At 47.3% G+C, this 24554-nt stretch overlaps 1 protein-coding gene across 3 annotated transcripts in view; it reads right to left on the reverse strand.

Annotated features, from left to right (window-relative positions):
• Positions 1 to 1916: 1916 nt before the first annotated feature.
• itsn2b (intersectin 2b) overlaps positions 1917 to 24554 on the reverse strand; it is a 31410-nt gene continuing 8772 nt past the window's right edge. For all 3 annotated transcript variants that reach the window (XM_079737121.1, XM_079737122.1, XM_079737120.1), the window contains exons 9-40: positions 24297 to 24360; positions 24013 to 24150; positions 23748 to 23836; positions 22833 to 23095; positions 22296 to 22445; positions 21652 to 21792; positions 21119 to 21206; positions 20186 to 20325; positions 19718 to 19941; positions 18615 to 19411; positions 18237 to 18361; positions 17615 to 17896; positions 16712 to 16908; positions 16048 to 16097; positions 15396 to 15562; positions 15093 to 15123; positions 14830 to 14951; positions 13817 to 13913; positions 13426 to 13620; positions 9855 to 9976; positions 9399 to 9505; positions 8846 to 9029; positions 8465 to 8563; positions 8289 to 8372; positions 7669 to 7752; positions 7349 to 7411; positions 6536 to 6685; positions 5984 to 6102; positions 5653 to 5735; positions 5316 to 5399; positions 4828 to 5001; positions 1917 to 4483 (exon numbers count right to left, since the gene is read on the reverse strand). In XM_079737121.1, coding sequence (XP_079593247.1) covers positions 4335 to 4483; positions 4828 to 5001; positions 5316 to 5399; positions 5653 to 5735; positions 5984 to 6102; positions 6536 to 6685; positions 7349 to 7411; positions 7669 to 7752; positions 8289 to 8372; positions 8465 to 8563; positions 8846 to 9029; positions 9399 to 9505; positions 9855 to 9976; positions 13426 to 13620; positions 13817 to 13913; positions 14830 to 14951; positions 15093 to 15123; positions 15396 to 15562; positions 16048 to 16097; positions 16712 to 16908; positions 17615 to 17896; positions 18237 to 18361; positions 18615 to 19411; positions 19718 to 19941; positions 20186 to 20325; positions 21119 to 21206; positions 21652 to 21792; positions 22296 to 22445; positions 22833 to 23095; positions 23748 to 23836; positions 24013 to 24150; positions 24297 to 24360 — 4862 coding nt within the window. In that variant the 3' untranslated portion in view covers positions 1917 to 4334. The remainder of the gene's footprint in view (positions 4484 to 4827; positions 5002 to 5315; positions 5400 to 5652; positions 5736 to 5983; positions 6103 to 6535; positions 6686 to 7348; positions 7412 to 7668; positions 7753 to 8288; positions 8373 to 8464; positions 8564 to 8845; positions 9030 to 9398; positions 9506 to 9854; positions 9977 to 13425; positions 13621 to 13816; positions 13914 to 14829; positions 14952 to 15092; positions 15124 to 15395; positions 15563 to 16047; positions 16098 to 16711; positions 16909 to 17614; positions 17897 to 18236; positions 18362 to 18614; positions 19412 to 19717; positions 19942 to 20185; positions 20326 to 21118; positions 21207 to 21651; positions 21793 to 22295; positions 22446 to 22832; positions 23096 to 23747; positions 23837 to 24012; positions 24151 to 24296; positions 24361 to 24554) is intronic.

A 24554-nucleotide genomic window follows, 5' to 3' on the forward strand; every position in this document is an offset into this window, starting at 1 on the left:
GACTAAAGGGACCGCTGTCTTCCCCTTCATCCCTCACGCGGTCCATCTCTGTCATGACCCGTTAGGATTTCCCGCTTTGGGGAGCGTACTTTGGCCAAGGCCAAGACATCTCATTATTATTTCTTGTGCATTGTGTGTGCATGTGATCTTGTGCATGTGTGTGTGTGTGCGTGAGATCTTGTGCATGTATGTGTGTGTGTGCATGCGTGAGCGTGTGTGTGTGTTATGTAAGGCAGCTGTTCATGTGCTGCTAATCAAATCATTCCCATGGCTGGGCTAACTGAAGCTGTGGTCCTCTCAAACTCATCCTCTGTGTTTCTCTCTCTCTTTCTCCCCTTTTTCCCCGTCACTACATTCTTTTCTCCCCTTTAAGCTGTCCCTCTGTCTTCCTGCATTCTCTCTCCCTCTTTCTCTCCCTCCTGTGACCTCAGGATACGTTCAGATCTTGTTTTTCTATTGTGTCTACTCCTCCATCTAGCCATGCTGATGTGTTTCTGCTTTTCTCTTCCACACTACATTTCCTCCTCTGGCATAGGCAGCGCCCAGGTGGGGGTTGGAAGGGCCAGGGCCGGAATGTTTAGTGACTGAGCAGGGGAGCCATGCAATATAAATGGCTTTTGGTGGAATATCTGGGTAGAAACGTTCCCTTCCTTGCACCAGCGACTTTGTGAGGACCCCTCCCCTCACTGGAAGTAGCTTTGTTCCAAACCCTGAGTTTCTGCCATCACTCTCTCCCTCGGGGTCATTCCTTCTGTGCAGGCAGGAAGACTTCAAGAGCCTTCGGGTCTATGAAGAGTTTAAGTTTAGTTTGTTCTCACACCTTTCCCTCCGGCCTTACGAATAAGTTGAGCCTTAGTTTCTGTGCCTAAGCGAGGCCTCACTATTGCATCTCCAATGTCTATTCAGGAACCTGTGCTCAAAACGACGGGATTAAAGCCAGTACATTGATTCACACATAAATCTTGTCTAAATTAAACGTTAATCTATTAATATAGGATTACTGAAAAATGTCCTATAGGTAATGGTTCCTTGCCATTAATAATACATCTATGTTAGTCACCAACCACATGGACACAACTCAATTAAATAAGGCTTTTGTACATTTTAGATTCAGTGTTTGACGTACTCTTATTCGAGTTCTTAGAGTAGGTCCGGCAGGGATTGCATCGGGTCAACAGTATCATGTAAATCCACCCACCAACTCAAATTTATGAAAAATATGACTGCATACATATTTGAGGGCTTGGCATTTCATGGCTTGTTTTGGACACCCAATAATGAATGACTGATTGGAACTAAATAATCCACCAGGAAAACATCTACCTTAAGTGTGTACTATAACAATAAGAGCACAACAGAATTCCCTGTATTTTCCATACATTGAGACAGGTAGAGGTATTGTTTTCATTCAACACAGATGTGTCCTGTTAAACACAACAATACAAATAAACAAAAACAAATCGCATTGACTGCAGTCTACCTGTATGATGCATTATTTCGGGCATCAAACAAAATTGTCCCTTTGGACAAAGGAAAAAGCCCAAACGGTATATTGTAACCCAGACCTCGTTTCCATGACCCAGCATCCTCTGCGTACTGTGAGCTGCCACCTCTGGGTGAGCCAGCTCTGAGACCTGGGGATGTCCTACATCTTTCAAGACACAGGTCAGCGGGGCCGGCCGGGGAGGAAGTACCTAACGCCGGGTCTCCTCTAGAGGGCAGCGCCTCAGAAGAGTGAAGGACCTTTTCACGGAATCCATCAGTGCGCACTGACAAACCCACCTGGGTCTGCATACCCCCCGGGCCTCTTATTGATATAGACTTCTATTTATATTACTGTTCCATTTCCATATACTACTGTTCTCAGACGCACGCACGCACACGCACACACACACTACACATAATAGAATCACTCGGTCATTTGAATATCTTTATTTATTTTACGTAAGAAACCCTGATTGAGAGTGCCGTGTGGAGACCCCAGGGGGGCACACTCAGCAGGTTAGAGAGAGGGGGTCTCCACGCTCAGAAGCCATGCGCAGGCAGCATGTTAGGTACAGCACAGTAGTACTACGTTAAGATCCAGTTAAAAACCAAATCACAAACCCCAACGGCCCCCCGCACGTACACATTAAGAGCGCTGGTTCACTCTCACATCGTCCATAAAAGTAAACCAAAACAAATATAAAACAGCGTTTTATACGGGACCGTTCAAACCTAAAAGAAATAGCCCAAGGTGGTTGTTTACTGTGTGGATTCTAATCAAGCAGGAGACGCCCAGACAGCAGGCGTGACGAACGGACTACGACCCTAGTTTTACAGAACAACGTAACCAAGGTGATCGTCTCATCAGCTAACGCACTGTGTTGCCTCACTAAACACCATGGCCAGATTTAGACGAAACTAACCGTTTCAGACACACGACTGTTGACCCCCCCCCCCCCCCCACCAACAGAGTAAAATATGACAGACATTCCCAAGCATCTCGAACCTCAACCGTCAAGATGGTCCCACACGCATAAATTAAAAAATAAATACAATCTTTTTCTTCCTGCCACTGGTGGCCAATAGACCACCAGCCAATAGACTAGGTGACTCTAGCAGGGCAGTTGCAAAGTAAAGGTGGCGAAACGCACACAAGAGCATAGGGAAGCAAAGAAACACATTTCACGCACAATAAGTTGTCTTTGTAGTACTGGATTTAAGGTGACCCCATGAGACAACCTGAGATGAGGGAAAGATACCATTGATCGTAGCAGGGACAGGAGTTCGCAGACATTGCAGAAGAAGAGTGGATAAAACTAAACTAATTGAACTGAACCAAATTATTCCCAGGTGAATCGGTAAAAAAGAAATACTGTTCTGTAATTGTTGGCAATGCAATGCCTCAAAATGTTGACATTCTCTCTTCCCGTTAATGACAAGAGACAAATGTTGAAAGTGAAATAGCAAAAATGAAGACATGTAACTTGTCCTTTGAGTGCAAACTTGGCCATTGCCTGTTCTCCAAATAAACACATACGGCTGGTGTCATATTCAAAAGGATAGCATTATTATGAAGGCTACGTATTACAACCATCACATAGAAACCAAACATCTCCTAACGATCCTCAGCTTATGTTGTTGTTTGTACAACTCTACGACTGCTTATCTCACATATTGATCCCATTTGACTGCCTTTCTCTTCAAAACAGACATGCATATAGACACAGGTATGCTTGGACACACACACACACACACACACACACACACACACACACCTGTGTCTAAAGGATGTGTCTGTGTGGAACACACACACACATACATGCACAAAGACGTCCATTACAGAGCATGAAAACATTTCCTTGACAAAATGGATTGAGACTTTGAACCCAGAATATTAAAAAATAAAACATAACGGATTCTGTGGTTGCCCACCCATCTGACTCATGTGAAGAGGGCTCAGGAGCCCGTCCCTTTGGTTGGAACTGGAGACGCCATGTTTGTGCTTAGTTTGCTCGTCCTCTGAACTAAAGAGTGCAGCCGCTGTCATCAGCCCAGACCGAGCATTGCATGAGCGAACTGGCCAGCAGGTCTTTGGATTCACCATGGCTGATAGTAAAAAATAAAAGTATCTATGGCTTTTGACAATGTCTTTCCCCATCACTATCGCTCAAAATATACATCTTGTGGATTCCCCGACAAACGGATAAGAGTACAAGGGAAAAGAAAAGTTATGTAGTTGAGCATGCTTGCCAAAAAAATATATCAAGAAATAATTTGGGTTATATTAACAGTAAATGGATTTTAATCATAGAGGCTATATAAAAATAACTTCAAAATACGTTCAGATAAAGGTTATTATTTTATAGATTTAAGGAGAGCAGCAAAAAGCAAGTGAAATTGAGTTTCATTCCCATCTTCTAGTGTGAATATTGCGATTGGAAGACCCTCTTCAACTAGACGGCCCCTAATGTAGGGGACTTATTCAACCCCTTTTTAGCCTGGCAAATACCTGGAAACCTTAGATTTAATTTGAAACATATTGCTTGTTGTTTTATGCATAGATACCAAAAACAAATCAAGTACTTTGTGAACAATTCCCCACCATGAAAATTATTTTAACCCCATCACCAGGGCCTTCCAGAGTAGGGACTTTGAAAAAGGCTTTGTTGCAGTGCTCAGAAACTATAGAGTTCTTAGTGGTGGCTTATTTCGAGCGAGTTCCCAGCCGTATCTTCTTAATGCCAGACGTGTGTCACACGTGAAAGACAGAGAGCCACTCTAGTACATGGCTAAGGGCGGTCCCTGTTGGAGCGGCGGTGATCGACAGTCACTCTACTCCGACTTCTGGACTACTTGGGGTTGAAGAGCTGCAGGTCCAGGCGCACCCACACCTCTCCCGTGGGCACCTCGTGGAGCAGCAGGCGCCGCGTGGCCGCGCCTTTGTTCTCAAGCTCCTTCTTGATGGTCGCCACGGGAACCTCGGTGCGGCCCAGGAAGTCTGCGGGAGGGGGAGGAGCCAGGTGGGGAGGGAGGGAACGGGACGGAGGAGAGGCGAAGAGTGGGAAGTAAGTCAGGGAGAAAGTAACAACAAAACAACTATGAAAAAAATAATTGAGAAAGATTTGTCCTCGAAATGTCAACACGTAACAATGAATAAAAAGCTCACCGAGATACGGTTTACAACCAACACGGAAAAACGAAATCAACAAAAAATGCGAAATTAAATAACTGAAATCCTGCTCCAAATTATTTGTCTTGAGGGTGTAGAACAGAGGAGAAGTGGCATTGGCCTCGATTAAGAGCGGAGCGCAGAAGAAAGGCACGGCGGGGCGTTGGACCGACCGTCGGGGGAGAACTGGTCCCTCTCGAAGATGGTGATGCAGAGCACGTCCTGGTAGAGGTCCCGGATGTGGAACTGGCAGTTGAAGTTCCACTTGGGGTTGAGCGTGTCGTTGAGGGTCCTGGACGTGTACATCTGAGCCCCCATGGTCACCTCGCAGTAGGGGTTGCTCTTACCTGCAAGGGGGGGAGAGATGAGGAGAAGAGGAGAGGAGAATGAGAGGAAAGTAGAAGAGAGATAGGCGTGGACAGAAAAGAGGAGGGAGAGGAGGTGGGAGAGAGGAGAGGATGTGAGACAAGGGATAGTGGGAAAGGAGAGAGGAGAAATAGAGGAGAGGAGAGGAAAGAGGAGAAAGAGAGGAGGGGAAAGGAACGAAGCAATGGAGAAAAACATGTATAAAAAAAGTGAATAAAGAAACAATGTTCGTAACAAAGAGAGAAACGAACACAGAATCGAATGACTGAGGCAGGTTCAGGAGGTCCGTGCTCACCGTGGGCCTTGTTGGCCTTGAGCTCGGTGGCCTCCAAGATGGTGACCAGCAGCCGCCCGATCCCACTGGGCTTCAGAGAACGAGCTGGAAGAACACACACGCACAGTCCAGCCTCAAGTTGTGTTGGAGTCATCCCAATTCATACGTGTGCAACTAGCGGGGACGTGCCAATACAAATAAATCATAAAACGCACAATAACTATAAGAGGACAAGAGTGAACAAGGGATTTAAAGTACTGGTATATTTATAGCAAAATACAATTATGTAGCTGTAAAAACTAAACCATTCCCTGTTTTCATGTTGCGTGCGTGTGTGCGTGCGTGCGTGCGTACAAACCCTGATAGGCTTTCTCTCTTTTCTTCTTCTCTGTCTCGATGAAGTTTTCAGAAGCAGCCTTAACCTTCTGAACCCACGCCGTCCTGCAAGCAAGCATTTAATTCACTGTCATTAGCATACACATTTTACATATTCACTTTTTTACACACGAAATGCGTGCGTGCGCATGTTTTCATGTATGTGTGTTTGTTTTTGTTTGTACGCCTAAGTACATATAATGTAGATGTGTGTGTGTGTGTACACGTGCATGAGTGTGTGTCTGAGTGTGAGTGTGAGTGTGTGTGCATCTGTGGGCATGCCTGTGCACATATGCATGCATATGTGTGCGTACCTCTCATTGATGTTGTCGGTCTTGAGGATGTACACTCTGTCGATGTGTGAGATGTGGAAGATGGGTTCATCGCTGGAAGGGTCCGGAAGCTTCACCAGGACTTCGTTTAGAAACACAGGCTGGGGAACGAGAGAGGACCAGCTCAAACGTTAACCATTAATAGCGTGGTCCACGTAGAAGGTCCCAACAATTAGATTGATTACACGTTTTTTTATCTTCAAAAAAAGAAAAGAAATACATAATACAAAAACATTCAAATCAAAAGGGGAGGACTAAAAGCGGGCTCATGTTGGGTCGTACCACCACTTGGAACGGGGTGGTTGTGTGTATGTCGGGTCATACCACCACATAGAATGGGGTGGTTGTGTGTCTATGTCGGGTCGTACCAACACATGAAACGGGGTTGTTGTGTGTCTATGTGGGGTTGTACCACCACATGAGACGGGGTGGTTGTGTGTCTATGTCGGGTCGTACCACCACATGGAGCGGGGTGGTTGTGTGTCTATGTCGGGTCGTACCACCACATGGAGCGGTGTTGGCACTGAGGCTCACCGGCTTGTACATCTTGAGCTGTATGTTGTTCTTGTTGCTAAACAGTTTGTCGGGACCAGATGAGGTGAACTGTTTGGAGGTGTGTGTGAGCAGGAGGAAGTCGTTAAAGAGGAACGCCCACAGCTCCTTGTTGCTCTTGGCCTTGTGCATCTGGGAGATATGAGAGAGGGAGGCCAGATGGAGACACAAGAGGGGCCGCACTCGGAGGTCAGCCATGGGTAAATATAGTTATATATAGGACAACACAGCCTGCCACAAGACGGAGGAGTAAAACCACTCAATATGCTCAACATCGTTTAGCTGCACTATTTAGAACGTTATTATTATTTTATTTCTTTGTATATATATATTTATATATAGATGAACGACATAATCTTATTCACACTTTACTCTGCTTTCATGCCCTCAATTGCCCCACCACCTTAATTAGCGCAATACGGAGTAGACTTGGTCCTGAAATTAACCCCACAATGTACTGAATTGCGAATAGATTTGGAACCAGGAATGTTTCTGAATCGAGAATCAATTTTGATTCGAAATTGTGACCCCCAAGAATCAAAATCGAATCGTGAGAAACCTAAAGATTTACACCCCTACTATTTAGCTGACGTCCACTTCAACAAAGGGACTTACAGCTGCACGTTGCTAAGGAACAGGTCAGGGTGAGGCGCAAGCTGCGGACGTTGGGAATCAAACCCGGTATCTTTCTACTTGGGGTCTAGCTGCCCTAGCAGCTACACTCTTCTGCACTTAAGATGTAAATAAATAGTAATACATTTAATTATTTCAGTTACATAAAGACGTTCCACTCACCTTGCCGCTGTGCAGCAGTTTCCTGGGGCCCAGGCAGTTAGTGAGGGAGTTAAACACCAGGTTCTGTGGACAGAGTAACAGTATGAGCGGCGCATCTCTCTGGATACATTCAAGTGAGGAACATACGCCAACACTTTTACATCATCCGTATTGCTTTAGGCATATCGCAAGTTTGAACTTAGGAATGTATAGTGAATGTGTAGTGTGCATCACAACGTGTCCCTGTGATCCCGTCAGGGTAATCAGAACTCGTTTCCAGTCGTGACGGTTGAAGCGGTGACTGTCCAGTGGTTCTGACAGTGGGCGGAGGAGTGACTCACCTCACTGACTCCGTCGCACTGCACGTGGTTCTGAATCCACTCCAGCCGATCCGAGTTCTCCTTCTCCCGCACGCCCTCGTTCACCTGGTGGAGCATAACGTTTGGATTGTTTAATCTTTGATTCGCCTCCGGAACCTCGTCCACTGTGGAGAAGAGGCTTGAGGGATGGGGACAGCAGAGTGACGCGAGGAGAGGGGAGGAGAGGAGAGGGGAGGAGAGGGGGACAGGAGGAGAGGGGAGGAGAGGAGAGGGGAGGGGAGGGGAGGAGAGGAGAGGAAAGGGGGACAGGAGGAGAGGAGAGGAGAGGAGAGGGGAGGAGAGGAGAGGAGAGGAGAGGGGGACGGGAGGAGAGGGGAGGAGAGGAGAGGGGAGGAGAGGAGAGGAGAGGGGGACGGGAGGAGAGGGGAGGAGAGGAGAGGGGAGGAGAGAGGGATGGGAGGAGAGGGGAGGAGAGGAGAGGGAGACAGGAGGAGAGGAGAGGGAGAGGAGAGGGGGACAGGAGGAGAGGAGAGGGGAGGGGAGGAGAGGAGAGGAGAGGGGGACGGGAGGAGAGGGGAGGAGAGGGGAACGGGAGGAGAGGAGAGGAGAGGAGGACAGGAGGAGAGGAGAGGGGGAGTCACCTGCTGACACAGCTCCTCGGCCCTCTCCAGGGCCTCCTTCAGGGGGCCCCTGTCTGCGTGGCCCTCGGCTGTACTCTCCAGGATCTGTGAGACACACACAGCACGTTTTCTAGTGTTTGAGGACCCTTGGACATCAGTGCACACTGAGATGTGGGCGGTGTTGGTCCGGGTCTTACGTTCTTGATGTGGAGGGGGTAGCGCGTGATTCTCTGCATGGGTTTCAGTAGGAAGCTGGACAATGGCATTCCTTTGCACCTGTAGTCAGTGGCTAGTTTCTGTGGTCAGGAAAAAATTTCACACGGTTAAAAGGAATAAATATCAAATAACCAGAACAAATACAATTATAATTCCACTATGCATACTATGGAAAAAAAATGCAGCCCCTAAGCTCACATTTCATCCATATTCTAACTTTGTACTCCTCTCTTCTCAGCCCTATTCTCCCTTTATCCTCCTGATCCCATTTAAATCTGTACATTAAGTCACTCAGCAGCCACTTGTATCCAAAGCATCTCTCTCCCTCTCTCTCTCTCCCCAAACTCCCCGACACCCTTCACCTTGAGGAAGTCCTTGAACTCGGGCTGGTTGTCGGTGCGAGTCTGGAGCAGGGAGGCGCCGTTGATCTGGCAGGAGCAGAAGCGGATGTAGGGCTGCAGGTGGGCTAGCTCGGTGGCCAGGATGTCTCCGATCACCTGCACCGGCATGTTGTCCCCGCCCGTCTTCTTACGCACACGCAGCGCCCTGGCGTGAACACACGCAAGCACAGACACACACACGCACGCGCATAAGCAGACACAAACACACGCATAAGAACACACACACACACACACACACACACACACGATATTTATCTAAACACATACGCTTACTATATTTATACTGTGTACAACATAAAACCAAGGCCAGATGAAAAAATGTCCTTGGGTTTTAGAGATAAAGCGAAGAAAACCCATCATTGAATAGTTGAGTAGAAGTTTATCTTATTTTGGGGACAGCAAGCTGCCTCCTCAAACTCTCCTGTTGTCTTTCGATCATCCAACGATCGTCGACATCTGCGGAGGCTATTAACGCGTCATGTTGGATCATTGGTTGCTTTCATTGGTTGCTTACTTCAGTAGTTTGGTGTTGCAGGCGATCAACTCCTTCCAGTTGACAAACATCATGCCCATCTCTGCTTCAGTCAAGCGGCCGGACTCGGACATGGGCTTATGGAAAACCTGGGAGCAAAGCAAACACGCATGCTCAAAAGGGGTGATTCAATCTAAATAGAGACCACAACACACCTTTGTAAGGTGATAATGCGGGAGTTACTGACACCTTAACCCTGGCCATTTTGCACAATACACTTTGTACATCTCCCTGTCTATCCAGTTTTTGTTTTACATATATTTATAATGTTCATTTCTGTTAAAACTTATGTATCTTATTTTAATTTGAGTATATTTTTATCCTATTGTATTTTGTTCTTTTTTGAGCACAGATAGTACCTGGTATGTCGACCAAACATTTTGCGGCATATCCTGTATGTGGATGTGACAAATAGAAACCTTTAAATCTTTGAGTTACCTCCAGGACGATCTGCAGGTCTTCCACGTATTTCTCCTCGGTCTCCATCAGCTCGTGGACGTAGCCCTGTCTCTTCCTCTCCTGGGGGCTCATGGTTTCAAGGCTGGACAGGTTCGCACACCCTGGACCCAGCAAGAGGGTAAGGGAGAGGGGGGGGGGGGGGGGGAGACCCCAAAACAAATGGGGGGCTTCTTAAGACAAGTGTACGAAGAACATAACTTCTTGTGTGAATCCATGGCATTGTACGGCATTTACCAACAACTTTGTTTGGTTAATTTTATTCATTTCTATTTTTTCCCTGTGTCACGGTGAAACCCCTTCTCATGAAAAGTGCTATGATAAGAGATAGACACACGTAGTGGCGGTGTCTTAGCGTTGACGTCAACCTCTGACTCAATACCTTTCCCCTGACAATTCAATAACACTCCTTCTTGTGCACACGTTAACCAACGCTCCACAGCAACAGCCACACACCAAAACGAAAAACACTGCAAAACGAAAACCGGCATCAGACACGACACTGCAATCCGCTTACCTGGATCTGCGTGGCTATGAGAGCTTGCGTGCACCTCTCCCAGACCGGCTGTTTTCTGTTCACCTCTATCTGACCCTTGACCTCCCTCCCCCCCTGATCCAACGCCGTCTTCTCCCTCCGTGCCACCCCACAGGGCCAGGAAGTTAAACCCGCACTGGCTCTGTCCACTCATGGCACTGGAGTCACCGTGCACCCTGTGGTATCTCCTGCCTCGTAGACCCCCCTGTGGTTCCCTTCTCTCCACTGCTCTTCCCCTGACTGTCTGTCCTGTCCTCCAGAGGTTCTGGTCGGAGACTAAAGCCAGTCTAAGCCCCAGCTGCCAAATCTGTTTGTACCAAAACATGGTGCCCTGCCAAAGGAATGGAGTTCAGAGTCCACTGACACATTTAAGGCCCTACAATCATTAAAGACTGTATAATGAAAAACAATTATGTAGTTAGTAAGATACTTTATTCTTATTCCTAAGAGCCTCTGGAATGAAATCAGTTTGTAGAGAGCAAAGGTCCCCAATTTGAATACTGCATAGGAAATGTGATGTTTAATCAAACAAGCACTTTGGTTTAAAAGACTATTGAGTGCATTTTATATAAATGTTGTCTAACAGAGGTGAAATGTAGGGTTCAATCTTCAATGTTTTATTAGCATGTGTAACATTGCTATGTCTTTCTGGAGAAATATCAGCCAATCTTATGTTCCTTGTATGTACTGAAAACATGCACAATGATGTGATGATGTGTCCCCCCACACACACACAGTCACACTATAACTTAGAAAAGCACTATAACTCCCTTTCAAACCGGAATATAATGTTTAATTTCACTCCAAAAATATATATTAAGACACATTTTCATATTTTTTATATATTCAAGATAAATATTATTGAAATCTCTTAAGGATAAACCATCATTATGTTTTCCGAAAATGATTCGATAACACAAAATCAGGATCGAAGTCTGAATCATTTTATCTGTTAACTATTTCTACACCACAATATTGGTTAATTGCTAAATCAATAGTAACATATTTGGAAGCACCATTATATGTATCCATTATATGCTGTCCCACAGCCTTTGTGGGAAGGCATAAAAATGGAAAGATGCAACTCCTGCCCCAAGTGGACTAAGCTAATTTCCTCCCCCATACATGTGCACACACACTCAAGCAAACACACACACGCACACCTAAATACATACATTGCATAGATTTAGATTCTTTAAAATAACTTAATCCACAAAATTAAGGCAATATAGATGGGCCACTATGTGATTCTGCATAGTTTGATCATATCTTTGCTCCATGCCTACGAAATACATTTGAACATGGTTGTTCTATTTTCACAGGGAAACCCAATATTGTTTGCCCAAAGCACATGTACACACACACACACACACACACACACACACACACACACACACACACACACACACACACACACACACACACACACACACACACACACACACACACACACACACACACACAAGGTAAACCACTTACAATATTCTAATCACAACCTAAACTTCAAGAGCAGAGTTTATGCCTTTGGCTTCTCAAGAAGTATCCCACACTTCTAGCTGATTCTAGCATGTTCAACATCTTATCAAAACCACCAATATCTTGAACTGTTATAGGCCTAGTGTAAGAGTGTCTGTTTCCAGAAATGTCTGCATCCTAAAGTCCTACAATAGGGCTAATGTAATAGCAACTGTACACTCTCTTTTGGGCAATACTGAAGAGCAACACAGGTCCTTGTAAGGGTTTTAAACCACAAGCCTGGCCAAAGATTGACAAATTGAGAGAGAGAGAAATAGTGGGCTACTTCAGAGTGCTTGAGACACAGAGCAGAAGAGAGGAACGCGATGATGACACAGCCCCCTTAACACCGAACAGGAAGTCACCATGGAAACAGAGACAGGCGATAATGAGGTGTACTCAAGGAAGAGCAAGGTGTGAAATAAAGGAAAATTAAAAAGGGTAGGGAAGGACAGGACAGGGAGACGAGAGGAGACGCCAAAGAGACCCACAATCCTACTGCTTCACCAGTGCCTGTGGTTTGTGTCCCCCGCTGTGATTGGAGGATATCGGTTCAGATTCAAAACCAGGAACCAGTCACGCAGTTTGGGCTGGACTTCTGACTTGATGAGAGTGACCTCTTGATTCTTGCTCAGAAACAAGTTGTTTAAAGAACAAAATAAGTGTCTCGGCTTTAGTTTATCAGTTAATTTAAAGACTCAATATAATAGTTATAATCTCCCTATAATACTTATCTATTTCTACATCCTGCATTGTGTATGCTCTCCATCTAGCTCACTCACACACAAACACTGACGCACACAAAAACATTTAATCAGAGAGGGTGGAGCCTTAACAAGGGGGCGGTGTCTCTGTAAACTCCGCCCACTCTGAGAAGTGTGACAGTGGGTCTCTCTGAAGCCCGGAGGAGAGGAAGAGGAGGGAGAGGAGAACTTTCTACCAGCCTAGAAAAACGAACAGACACAAAGGGGCAAACAAGGAAAACACAAAAGGAGTACAGGTAGGAGACAATGGGGAGGAGGGAAAAGGAGTAATCAATAACAACAGCTATGGATGGATGGATATTGAAAGAGAAAATGAGCACATTGAAAAAGGATGGAGATGAATAGGATGACAAATAGGAGAATATAGGGAGCTCATGTCTTGTGTCTGTCTGTGTCTCATCTATTGTGCAATGAGGATGTATAACATTTCTAATTATGGTAGAAAGAAATTTCTACTGCAGTAGGAAAGATAATACTGGAACCCAGCACTTTCTTTTGGGCACTGTGTGTTGATGTGTAGTCCTGTGTTTTTCAACCAATTCAGAATTTTCTTCATTCAATCAACTACTAGCAAGTCCCAGTAAGAAGGGTGTCAATCTTTCAACCCTTTTAACAACCCTTTTTTTCTGTCTTAACCTCTGTTGCAATTTGAGATTTTCGAATGTAAAGTGCTTTAAAAAATAAAATGTATCATTATTATTATTATTATTATTACAAAGAAACAGCCCGTTTTACTCACATTGCTGGCTGGGATCGCACTCTGTAGTGGTCATCTGGATGTAATTGGTCGGGAACAACCCCGTGACCCCGTTGAGTTCGCCTTTCCACCAATCAGGATCATTCTTGTTCAAAACATTGATCAGCTGCCCTTTGGAGAAGCTCATCTCGTCACCGTTCGCCGCCGTGTAGTCGTAAATGGCTATCACCTGACACACTGGAAGACAGACGGATTGGAGAGCCCTTTAAAAGGGGTGTGTGTGTGTGTGTGTGTGTGTGTGTGTGTGTGTGTGTGTGTGTGTGTGTGTGTGTGTGTGTGTGTGTGTGTGTGTGTGTGTGTGTGTGTGTGTGTGTGTGTGTGTGTGTGTGTGTGTGTGTGTGTGTGTGTGTGTGTGTGTGTGTGTGTGTGTTACCTGGTAGAGGTGCAGGTGTGGACTTTCCGCTGTTGGCTCCCAGCACGGTAACATGAGTTGCAGGGAACCAACCCTTCTGTCGTTTCTTACCCCGGGCCTGAATGCGCACACACACAAGAACACACACACACACACACACACCTAAAAGGTTTGTACCTTTCCATTAACCGTAGCACGCAGAGTGCTCTCTCTACCTCTGCATTTTTTAACAGAACCATCAGAAGAGTCTTTGGGGTTGGAGGTGGGAGGTCAATAGGAGTATACATCATGATAGCTCACCCCGGCCTACCCTCTAGTGACCTTGGCCGTGGGGGTTGGAAGGCCTCCAGCTATATCTGGCTCCACTCGCTACAGTTATTTAAACCCTGGACGCTGTGCGTTGGAGCTGTCTCTGAGCCAGTGAAATGAGAATACCAACACCTCCGTTTGCAAGACAAAATGCTGAATTTAAATGTTTTCATTCTACTATGTATCATATGCGAGTAACATGCCGAACTGACCTAGGGTCTGTTGGACTCTCAGTTCTATCCCCAACGCCCGAAGTCTAACCTGTAGGCATCCTTGAGCAAGAAACCATACCTTAAAAAATGGAGAATCCAGAATCTGTGTCTGTCGCACGCCTGTAATAAGTCATAATTTCATGACCTGAATAAAATGATTTGATGGCTCACCGGTCTGTGATTTTTCGGGGTTGGATACTTTTCAAGTCTAACTTACTCTAGCTGGTTTCTCCAAACGTTGCCTACCTTAACGACGCATATCTGAACTGTGAGTCACTTTCCACAAAAGCATCTGCTAATTGACTGAATGGTTAAAGATATTATACCACCAAGTGTGAGTGTGATTAGCCGTTACAAGCCGTTCTCATCTGTCCGTCATACATCTAGGTGGACACGCCCACTTGTGATGTCAGAAGAGGCAGCTTTTCAAAACGGCGTGGCCTGGTAGTATAATATGTCACCTTTAAGGTTTGAGGTTAAGGTTACTATGGCGACGGGAGACGGCCCACTGACCTGGAGCTCCCCGAGCCACCAGCCAGAGACGTTCCTGCTGAGGATGAGCACCAGCTGGCCCGGGGCCAAGCTCAGCTGACCCAGGCCTGAGGAGGTGTAGGCTGTGATCACCTGGCCGATCTCTGCACCCAACCACACACACACACACACACACACACACACACAGTCAGTGAGGGACAACATACTGACACATAGATATGAGGATCAAATAGCATTTGTATAAAAAGAAGAAAAAAAAGAAACTGATATGCAATCGGTCCTACCATTTTTCTTTTTGCCTGAAAGGCTGGATGTCTGAAACAACAGCAGAAATATCTTTGTTATTGAAGCACCGCATATCTATTCAAGCAGGGCAACCAATTATATTCGGTGGGTTCTGCATTGGACATTACCATGTCTGAGAGTCAGTGGGTGTAAGAGGTCACCGGCTATAATTCAACACTGTGTGATTTGGTTTTGTCAACCCGGGATAGTCGGTGACGGTGCCGAAAGGAAGAAATACCCCAAAAACTGACAAAAGCCAAAAAAAGAGCAAAGAAAATACAGTGAATGATTAGTGAGCTTACATCGCTCTCTTTGGGCTTGACGTAGTTGCTAGGGAACAGGCCGATCCGGTCGCCGATGGCGCCCTTCCACCACTCGCCCTCCCGCTGGCTCACCAGGATGACATCGCCCTCCTGGAAGGTCAGGTCGCCCGTCTGGGGAGACTCGTAGGTGAACAACGCCACGTACTCTGGGGAGCAAAGAGGGGGGGAGGTGAGGCTTGTTAAAACAGACGGACAGACAGACAGACAGACAGACAGACAGACAGAAAGAACGCGAGGCAGAGGCCCAGGGTCAGGAAACGAGGAAAGAGAGACGGTGATGGTTTAACAGTTGATTAGTTATGCAAGAAGTGCAGAGTGAGCGCACATGCAATAAATAAATAACAGGTCTTTTCTTTCTCTATGGCTAAACGTACTAAAGTTATTCCGATGTTGCTTTCTAACTAAAAGCAGTACATGAAAAATTCATGTAATTCATTGCCAGGCAAACACAGCTATACAGGTGGTGTGGTACCTGTCGACCTAGTGGACAAACTTAGTCAATAGAAAACAAACATAACATTAGGTAGGTATATAGGGGAACTTCGACATTTTGAATTAGGCCAAGATGAGTAATTCAATATGTATTAGGGTGAAGATAGAAGAAGCAGTAAATGGAAGTTTGCCATCTTACCTTCCAACATCTGGCTCGCGTCTGAACCGTCAGGAGTGGAAAAGACAGTGCTGGAACACACACACAGTGGTAATCATCACAACACTGCGGTATAGGCCCTGTGCAGGAACACTCTGAACTCACATTCGGTTTCATGATGTCACGGAGCATAGTCAGCTATGAAATGTATGAGCGTGACATTTAAGATAACATCCATTTATTTTGTCCTTGTAAGATTTAAATGAAAAACTTGATATTGAAGTTGATCTCAATTGCATTTAAAGTAAGAACAAATTTTACTAGTTTGTAAATGTTTTCAATGACTTTGCATTTTCTATGTCTTGGTGGCCATTAGAGTAGATGACCCACTTTCAACCCTTTGGGAATTGGCAAAAACATTCTCTAAACTCATGATAAAGATCCGCATTAGAAGCTATATTTTGACCTATGGGTTTTATTGTATGTGATCAGTGAAGGTCCATGAACTAGTTTGCTAGTTCACCAAGTCAGTTTCATTTTAGTTCTACTTTACTTTACTTTTTGAATTGCATATTATATTCCAGATCTTGGCAATTTGCAATTTTCCCCCCAAATGTTTATCACCATGAACTGAGGGTCCAAACAAACCCCTCAAAATAAGCAAAAGACCCAGAAAAGCCCCTCTGAGCACATAAACAGGACCTACTCCACGCTGGCCTCTGCGTCCCCCAGCAGGGTGACGTAGGTCTTGGGGAACCAGCCCTGGGCACCGCCCAGCTCGCCCAGCCACCAGCTGTCCTGCTGCTCCAGCACGCGGATCACGTCGTCCTTGCTGAAGTTCAGGTGGCTGTCCGTCTTGGCTGTCCAGGAACACAAGGCCTTGGCCTGCAGGTTACCCACCACCTGGGGGGAGGGAAGGAGAGAGAGAGAGAGAGAGAGAGAGACAAAAAAAAAAGATAAAGAGAGAGAAAGACAAAAAGAGAGAGCGAGAGGGAGAAAGAGAAAAAGAAAAGAGTGAGAGAAAGAGAATGAGATAAAAAAAGAGACAGAGAGAGAGTGAGAGAAACATTTACATTGTACTGTCAATAAAGACTACTACGGTGATGAGTGAAGACTAGTCCAAGTCCGTCAATCTTTGCTACGGTTCTGGAAAATATTTTGATTCACTCCGTCCACAACCTCATTTTTATCCTCTGTACCTTGACCTTTTTTATTACTACGACAAATCACTGGGATATTCCTTGCCAAAAAAGCTCTTTCGAATAGAATCAACAAGTGTGACCCTACACAGATTCATCCCTTAACCTTGTTCATCCCCTAAACCAAATCCTCCCCCTACACCGACCCACCCCCTACACGATCCATCCCCTACACGATCCACCCCCTACACGACCCACCCCCTACACGACCCACCCTCTACAGACCCACCCCCTACAGACCCACCCCCTACAGACCCACCCCCTACAGACCCACCCCCTACAGACCCACCCCCTACAGACCCACCCTCTACAGACCCACCCCCTACAGACCCACCCCCTACAGACCCACCCCCTACAGACCCACCCCCTACAGACCCACCCCCTACAGACCCACCCCCTACAGATCCTACCTGTCCCTGTGTCTCTGAGGGGGCGGGGTTTGGGGAGTGCGTCGGCGTGAAGGCGGACTTGGTCCCCACGGCCACGGCCACGGCCGCCTCCAGCGTGCCGTGGCCCCCAGGGCCCTTGGAGAGGTGGGGCTTGAGGGCCATCTTGGCCCCTGCCGCGCCGGGGGAGACGGGGGTGTCGGGGGTGTCGGCCGCTCTCTCCACGTAGCTCTCCGGGAACCAGCCCATCTTCCCCAGTTTACTGCCGTAGAACCAGCCGGCCTCACGCTCTGTGGTCTCATCAACCTGGACGGAGGGAGACGGGGGAGAGGGAGAAAGGGAGAGACAGGGGGAGGGAGAGAGAGGGAGAGACAGGGGGGAGGGAGAGAGAGAGAGGGAGATAAAGAGAGAGAGCGGTAGGGTGAGAGGTAAAGAGAGAGAAAGAGAAAAAAATGTCATTTTTATGAATAAAATGCATCAGTTACATTTGAGAGATAATGACAATGAAAGATTCTCTTCTCATCTTGACAACAACAGGGTTGTAAATATTGGGAACATGGAAGCTCCCAAGGGAATAGGAGACGTTTCTTTATCTTGAACAACCTCAGTCTGACAAACGGTACAATCGGCTTTCGGATTTACGAACCTCGATGACGTCATCGGCGTCGAAGGAGAGTTCGTCCTGGTTCCTGGCTGTGAACGGGTACAGCGCTCTGAAGGAAGTGAGTGCGGCTGACTTCCTGTGCTGCGTGGCTCTGGGCTGGAGGCCACCTGTGACACAAAAGCGTATACAATGAATCTCAGAATCCTCACACTTTCGCTGCCAAACCTCAATGAAGAATACACCAAAAAACGATTATAAGTGAACGACGAGATGGGTAACGCCGTTATTCTGTGCCTATACGCACTGTTGTCCATCATATCGAGACCTAGCTCGCTAGTGCGGCTACATGGCACCCTCCACAAAGGAGGGAGTTAAGTGAGTGATGGAGCCGCCGTGTCCCGAGCGTGGGCTGCGCCTCACCCTTCCTCTCTTCCAGTCCTCTCAGCAGAGCGGTCAGCTTCTCCTGGATGTCCAGCTTCCCTCCTCCTCCAGCGGCCTGCAGCAGCGACGGCTGCTGCTGCTGCTGGGATGCCTCGACCCTGCGTCTCCTCTCCTCCTCCCCCTTCTTCCTCTCCTCCTCCTCCTCGCGCTTCCTCTTCACCTCATCCTCCTGCCGTCTCCGCTCCTCCTCCCTTCTTCTCCTGTCCTCCTCTTCCCTCTTCTTGCGCTGCTCCTCCTCCCCGCGCCTCCTCTTCTTCTCCTCCTCCTCCTTCTCCTGCTTCTTCCTCTCCTCTGTGTCCCTCACGGCGGCCTCTGCGGCCCTCTGCCTCCTGCGCTCCCCCTCCTCCTTCTCCCTCTTCTGCTCCGCCGCCCACCGCTCCTCCTCCTGCCTTTTCCTCTCCTCCTCCTCCTGCCTCCGCTTCTCCTCTCTCCTCCTCTCTTCCTCCAACTTCCTCCGCTCCTCCTCCAGCTTCCTCCTCTCCTCCTCGAGCTTCCGCCTCTCCTCCTCCGCCATTTTCCTCTCCTCCTGCCTCCGGCGCTCCTCCTCGTCCCTCTGCCTCTGCTCCTCCTCCTGCCTCCTCCTCCTCTCTGCCTCCTCCTTGGCCCGCTGCTCTCGCTCTGCTTGCGCCTTGGCAGCCGCTAGGCGGGCCTGCACCTCCCGCTCTTCCTCCTCCCTCAGCTTGGCCTCTCTCTCCTCCTGGATCTTCCTCGTGCGCTCCTCCTCGTCTCTCCTAAGCTTCTCCTGCCACCGGCGATCCTTCTCCTCCTTGATACGCCTGAGGAGGTGGGAGACGAAGAGGAGGCCGGTATTTAAGTGCAATGTACGTACAACAACTGTTAGAGCTAGGGTTTGTCTGCTTATAATCGATAATATAATATTAGTAAATGCTCAAATTAAGTAGAGATATTATTTGTTTCATATTGTGTTGCCTGCGGATGTGTTATGTAAAGAAAAAAATACAAATAGGACAACTTTGCAAAAAACTCCAATCATATGTAAGATCTCCCCCCTCTCTCCGACTGGACCCGTCAGGATCCCAGTGCTGAGGTCATCATGAGAGACGGGACAGTGAGACGTGTACCTCTGAGCTTCCTCCTCCTCCCGCCGGAGCCTCTCCTCCTCCTGCCGTTTCCTCTCCTCCTCCTGTCGTTTCCTCTCCTCCTCCTGTCGTTTCCTCTCCTCCTCCTGACGTCTCCTTGCCTCCTCCTGCTCCATCTTCCTCTTTGCTTCCCGTCGTTTTTCCTCCTTGACGCTCATGAGCTTCTCCAGCTCGGCCTGCTGCTTCCTCGTGCTTTCTCTCAGGTCCTACACACACACACACAGAAACACACACACATAATCATAAGTAAGATCGATAAGCAATAGAGCATGATGAACTGGTTAAAAACGTTGTGGTTAAAAACGCCTAAAAAACTAGACAGTGAGGCAGAGGCAGAAATATCCATCAGGGGAAACAAAGGAAACAAAAACAATGGGGAAATAAGCTAACGCGGCAGAGAGAGAAAAAGAGGGGGTCAGGAAGACAGGGAAGAGTTGGAGAGGAACTCACCTGGACATCGTGGTTGTACTGGTCCATCTCGGACAGTTTGACGGAGGTGTCTCTCTCCAGGGTCTCCAGCTGCTGGCGGAGCTGACGACACGCAGCGCTCCTCTCGGTGACGTTCAGCTTCAGGGTGGACAGCGATGCACCTGGAGAATGAACACATGGACACGCATCAAAGTCTGTTTAACCTGTATTGTATACAGTCTTTTTTAAGATTTTAATGGTTCAGTTTAACCTGAGTAATATACAGCCTATGTTAAGTCAACCTGTATAGCATACAGTCGTTTTAAGTCAGTTTAACCTATATATAATACAGGTTTAACTGACTTAATAGCCTATGTTAAGTCAGTTAAACCTGTATTATATATAGCCTTTATTAAGTCAGCTTAACCTGTATTGTATACAGCCTGTGTTAAATTAGTTTAACCTGTATAATATACAGCCTATTTTAAGTCAGTTTAACCTGTATTATTTACAGCCTATGTTAAGTCAGTTTAACCTGTATGATATATAGCCTATGTTAAGTCAGTTTAACCTGTATGATATACAGCCTATGTTAAGTCAGTTTAACCTGTATGATATACAGCCTATGTTAAGTCAGTTAAACCTGTATGATATACAGCCTATGTTAAGTTTTACTTGGGAACATTTTGAAAAGTGAGACGTATCTGGTTTAACTGCACGTGATTTAGGCAATGCAATCATCTTGTGTAGAAATATTGTGAGGAGTGCACCGGCCTGTCACCTGGCCAGGTGTTCAGCGCTGCTTGTTCAATGTTTCAATTAAATGGTCCAATGTGTGGCCCTTGGCTTACTTTATCTGAGTCAGTCGAGATAAAACATGTGTCCATCCCTGCTCTCAACCATGTGGTTTTAAATAGACCTCATTGGCTGGAAGCAGCGTTCTCGGTTCCATCCGTATGGACTCCCCGCACTAACCTGGCATGCTGTTGTGTCCCATGGTCTGAAGTTTCTCAGTCAGCCTCTTCTGCTCTGGGCCCATCTGGGATAACTTCCTCTGGAACTCCTGGGCCAGAGGGCAGGGAACCAAACGTCAGGCATGCGGGGACATGGGGAACTCCCGACAGGAAGCGCATCATTCCTCATCCTCGGGCATGTCAAAGTCAGCAAGGGTTGAGGACGTCCCGAAATATCCAGGATGTTTTTCACAAGAAAATGTCCAGGCCCTCTTATTTTAAAGTGAATAAATAATCAGCAAACGCACACTTATGAACCAGGGAAATAAGCAAAAGAGGCTAAATGTAGGCAGGCCAGCACTTCCTACGGTATATGAAATATATGGCAGTCCACATGTTCGAAGTGATTCACCCCAAAACCCCCATCCCTAACCGTCTCCTTAATTGTCCTGGAATGACCATGGCAATGAACAAGGTATCTATTCGCATAAAGAAATATGGCAACGTCTTATTCATGTAACACACACACACACACACACACACACACACACACACCTCCAGCTGCCTCTGCAGCCCGTTGATTTCGTCCCGGCGGGTGTCCATCCTCTGGCCAATCAGGTCCGCCTCAGTCCTCTGGAGCTTCCTCCTGCCCTGGGCGTCCCGCAGCCGGTCAGAGATCTGCCGTTGCTTGTCACCCTGGGACACAAGCAGGGGGGAGGGCAACGGTCAGGGGAGGGACGCCGAACGAGGAGAGACATAAAACTAAGAAACTCAGAAGAGGTCAAATGCATGTATGGCGCTCAAAGAGGCTTTTCACAGTAAAAGCCTTCACCTTTCCATGATCCTTTCATCACTCATGTACTGTAGAGAGCTACGGCTGTGGCGATGGCACATTGGAAGTATTTTCCACAACAAATGGATCAATTCCGTTTTAATAATTCAGTCAACAGTTTAATAATTCATTTGAGGGGTAAAGGAATGGTCCGAGGTAAAGCCCTGGTCATACATTCACTTTCTACAATGTGAATGTAAACCATTTACACGCTTGGTTTATGCTTTACAAAACACAGACGTAGGGGTGTGCGGGGGGACAGTCATGTCATGGAGTCCCCCTGTGGGTGAATGGGGGGTCCACAGCCGCCAGCACCAGCCCAGCGTGCAGGTTCCTCCTCCTCCTCCTCCTCCTCCTCCTTCCTCACCACGGCCTCCAGCTCCATCTCCAGGCTCCTCTTGCGGGCCTTCAGGCGGATGATGTCATCCTGCTCCTGCACCTTCTTGATCTGCAGCTCGCCGCGCCTCCTCCGCTCAAACTCCTCCTGCCGCTGGCGCTCCAGCACACGCTGCGCGGCCTGGGACACACACACACACACCAAACGCAAAAGGTATTTCAAAGTTTCAAAAAACGTTATATTCTTACAGGGGGAAACAAGCACTTCTTAAGGGGATACAAACACCACACAAATAGGTATTTAAGAGTGTGTACTTTATATGCTTGAAAACGTGAACCAAGCGCTTCTTAAGCATCTTAAACTTGAGGCTGTTACTGAGAAGAACACTTCAATCACCCTGGATCGATTGCGTTGTGCCAAAGCGAACTAAAACTTAACAAAAAAATCGAGTCATTGGCAGATTTTCCATTTTGTAAAGCAACATTTAAAACAAATGGGCAACACAATGAAGATATAGGGCAGTAGACGTTCATGGAAGGGCCCATTACACAGCGCGGCGCTTCCCACCTCCTTTCTTTCTATCTCCTTCTGCCTCTCCTCCTCCTTCTGCCTCTCCAGCTCCCTCTGGCGCTCTAGCCTCCTCTCCTCCTCCTTCTTCCGCCTCTCCTCGGCCTCCCTGGCCTCCTTCTCCCTCCTCTCCCGCTCCACCCTCTCCTTCTGCGCCTGCCGCTCCTGCTCTCTCCTCTGCGCCTCCTGCAGCTGCTGGCGCCTCTTCTCCAGCTCGGCGTTGCCCCTCTCCAGGTTGGCTTTGAACTTGTCCTCAAAGGTCACTGAAGGGGTCAAGGGTCAGGAGGAAGGGCGAAACGAGTTAGTTAGGCGACGAGATTCACAGGAAGGGAGGAACTATGGTAAACACATGAAATAGCATCAGAAATAGTCTTTGTCCTCAGCAGGTGCTGATGGCTAACTTATTTTAATGGATATCTTAAACTGGGAATTTAGATAGTGATCACTTTAAAAGTGGGGATCATCCGGCTACTGAGGGAATTCAATTCATTTTGATGCAGCTTGTGTGCATGCAGCGCTAGAATGAGAACCACATATGTCCTACGCAAGCTTATAATGTGGAATCCATCTTGTTTAGCGTGAGCATTTATCTACTCTTCCTGAATTCACTTTGCGGTATCGTGTCTAACTTTAGGTGGTGACTTTTGGAAGCATTTCGGTTGCAAATTTAGCATCAGAGGCCGCGTTTGATGTGGAGGGTGAGAGAGACATATGGTTAGAGTCAGATGGCGAGAGACATACGGTTAGACTCAGAGGGTGAGAAAGACATACGGTTAGAATCAGATGGAGAGAGACATACGGTTAGACTCAGAGGGTGAGAAAGACATACGGTTACAATCAGACGGAGAGAGACATACGGTTAGAATCAGATGGAGAGAGACATACGGTTAGACTCAGAGGGCGAGAGAGACATACGGTTAGACTTGATCTTCTGTGGAGGCTCCACGGCCAGGTCATCAGTCAGAGCCGCGTAGAGGGAAGAGCTGGAGCCGTTCATAGCAGCCCTGCAAGCCAGTGTCAAAACATTTCTTAACGCGCTGCATGAATGACAGCATTCTCACCAACAAACGAAAATAAAAAAAATCCTCTTCAAGCGTTCATCCCACTCTAGAATGGGTCTAACGTCAGCGTGACATAAGTGTGTTGTGTAGCTGTGTAGGCGTGTCCTGGTCCAGTGCACCTGTGTGTGGGCGGGACTAGGTCCCCAGGCAGGGTCAGCGGTAGCGACTGTCCGCTCTTTGCCATGTCCACCAGATGCATGGCCAGGATGAACTCCTCAGCCTTCAGCTTGCCGTCCTTATCTAGGTCTGCCAGGTTCCTGAAGGAGAGAAGAACGGCGCACAACAGCCTTATTAGGACAACGTATGATGCCCTGGTTTGGTTTACTTCTCCGGGTCTACTGCGTAAACAAACACACACACACACGTATACACGCACAAACACACGCAGACACACACATCTCACCAGATTGAGGCCAGCTGTGTCTGAGTCAGCATTGTGGTTGCCATGGCGTTTCTCACCTGCAGACCTGGCAACAGCATGGATAACATGTCATGAATAAGGGGGGGGGGGAGGGTTAGGGCACTTTGCAACTATACAGCTGGCCCCCCCTGAGACCGAAATGCACCATCATTACTTTTAGTCGAAAGTCAATTTTAAATAATTCATGTGTGTGCCCACATGTGGGCACACATGTGGGCCACATGGCGAACATGGTTTAAA

The sequence above is a fragment of the Pollachius pollachius genome (assembly GCF_949987615.1).
Source record: "Pollachius pollachius genome assembly, chromosome: 5".
NCBI classification, from domain to species: Eukaryota; Metazoa; Chordata; class Actinopteri; order Gadiformes; family Gadidae; genus Pollachius; species Pollachius pollachius.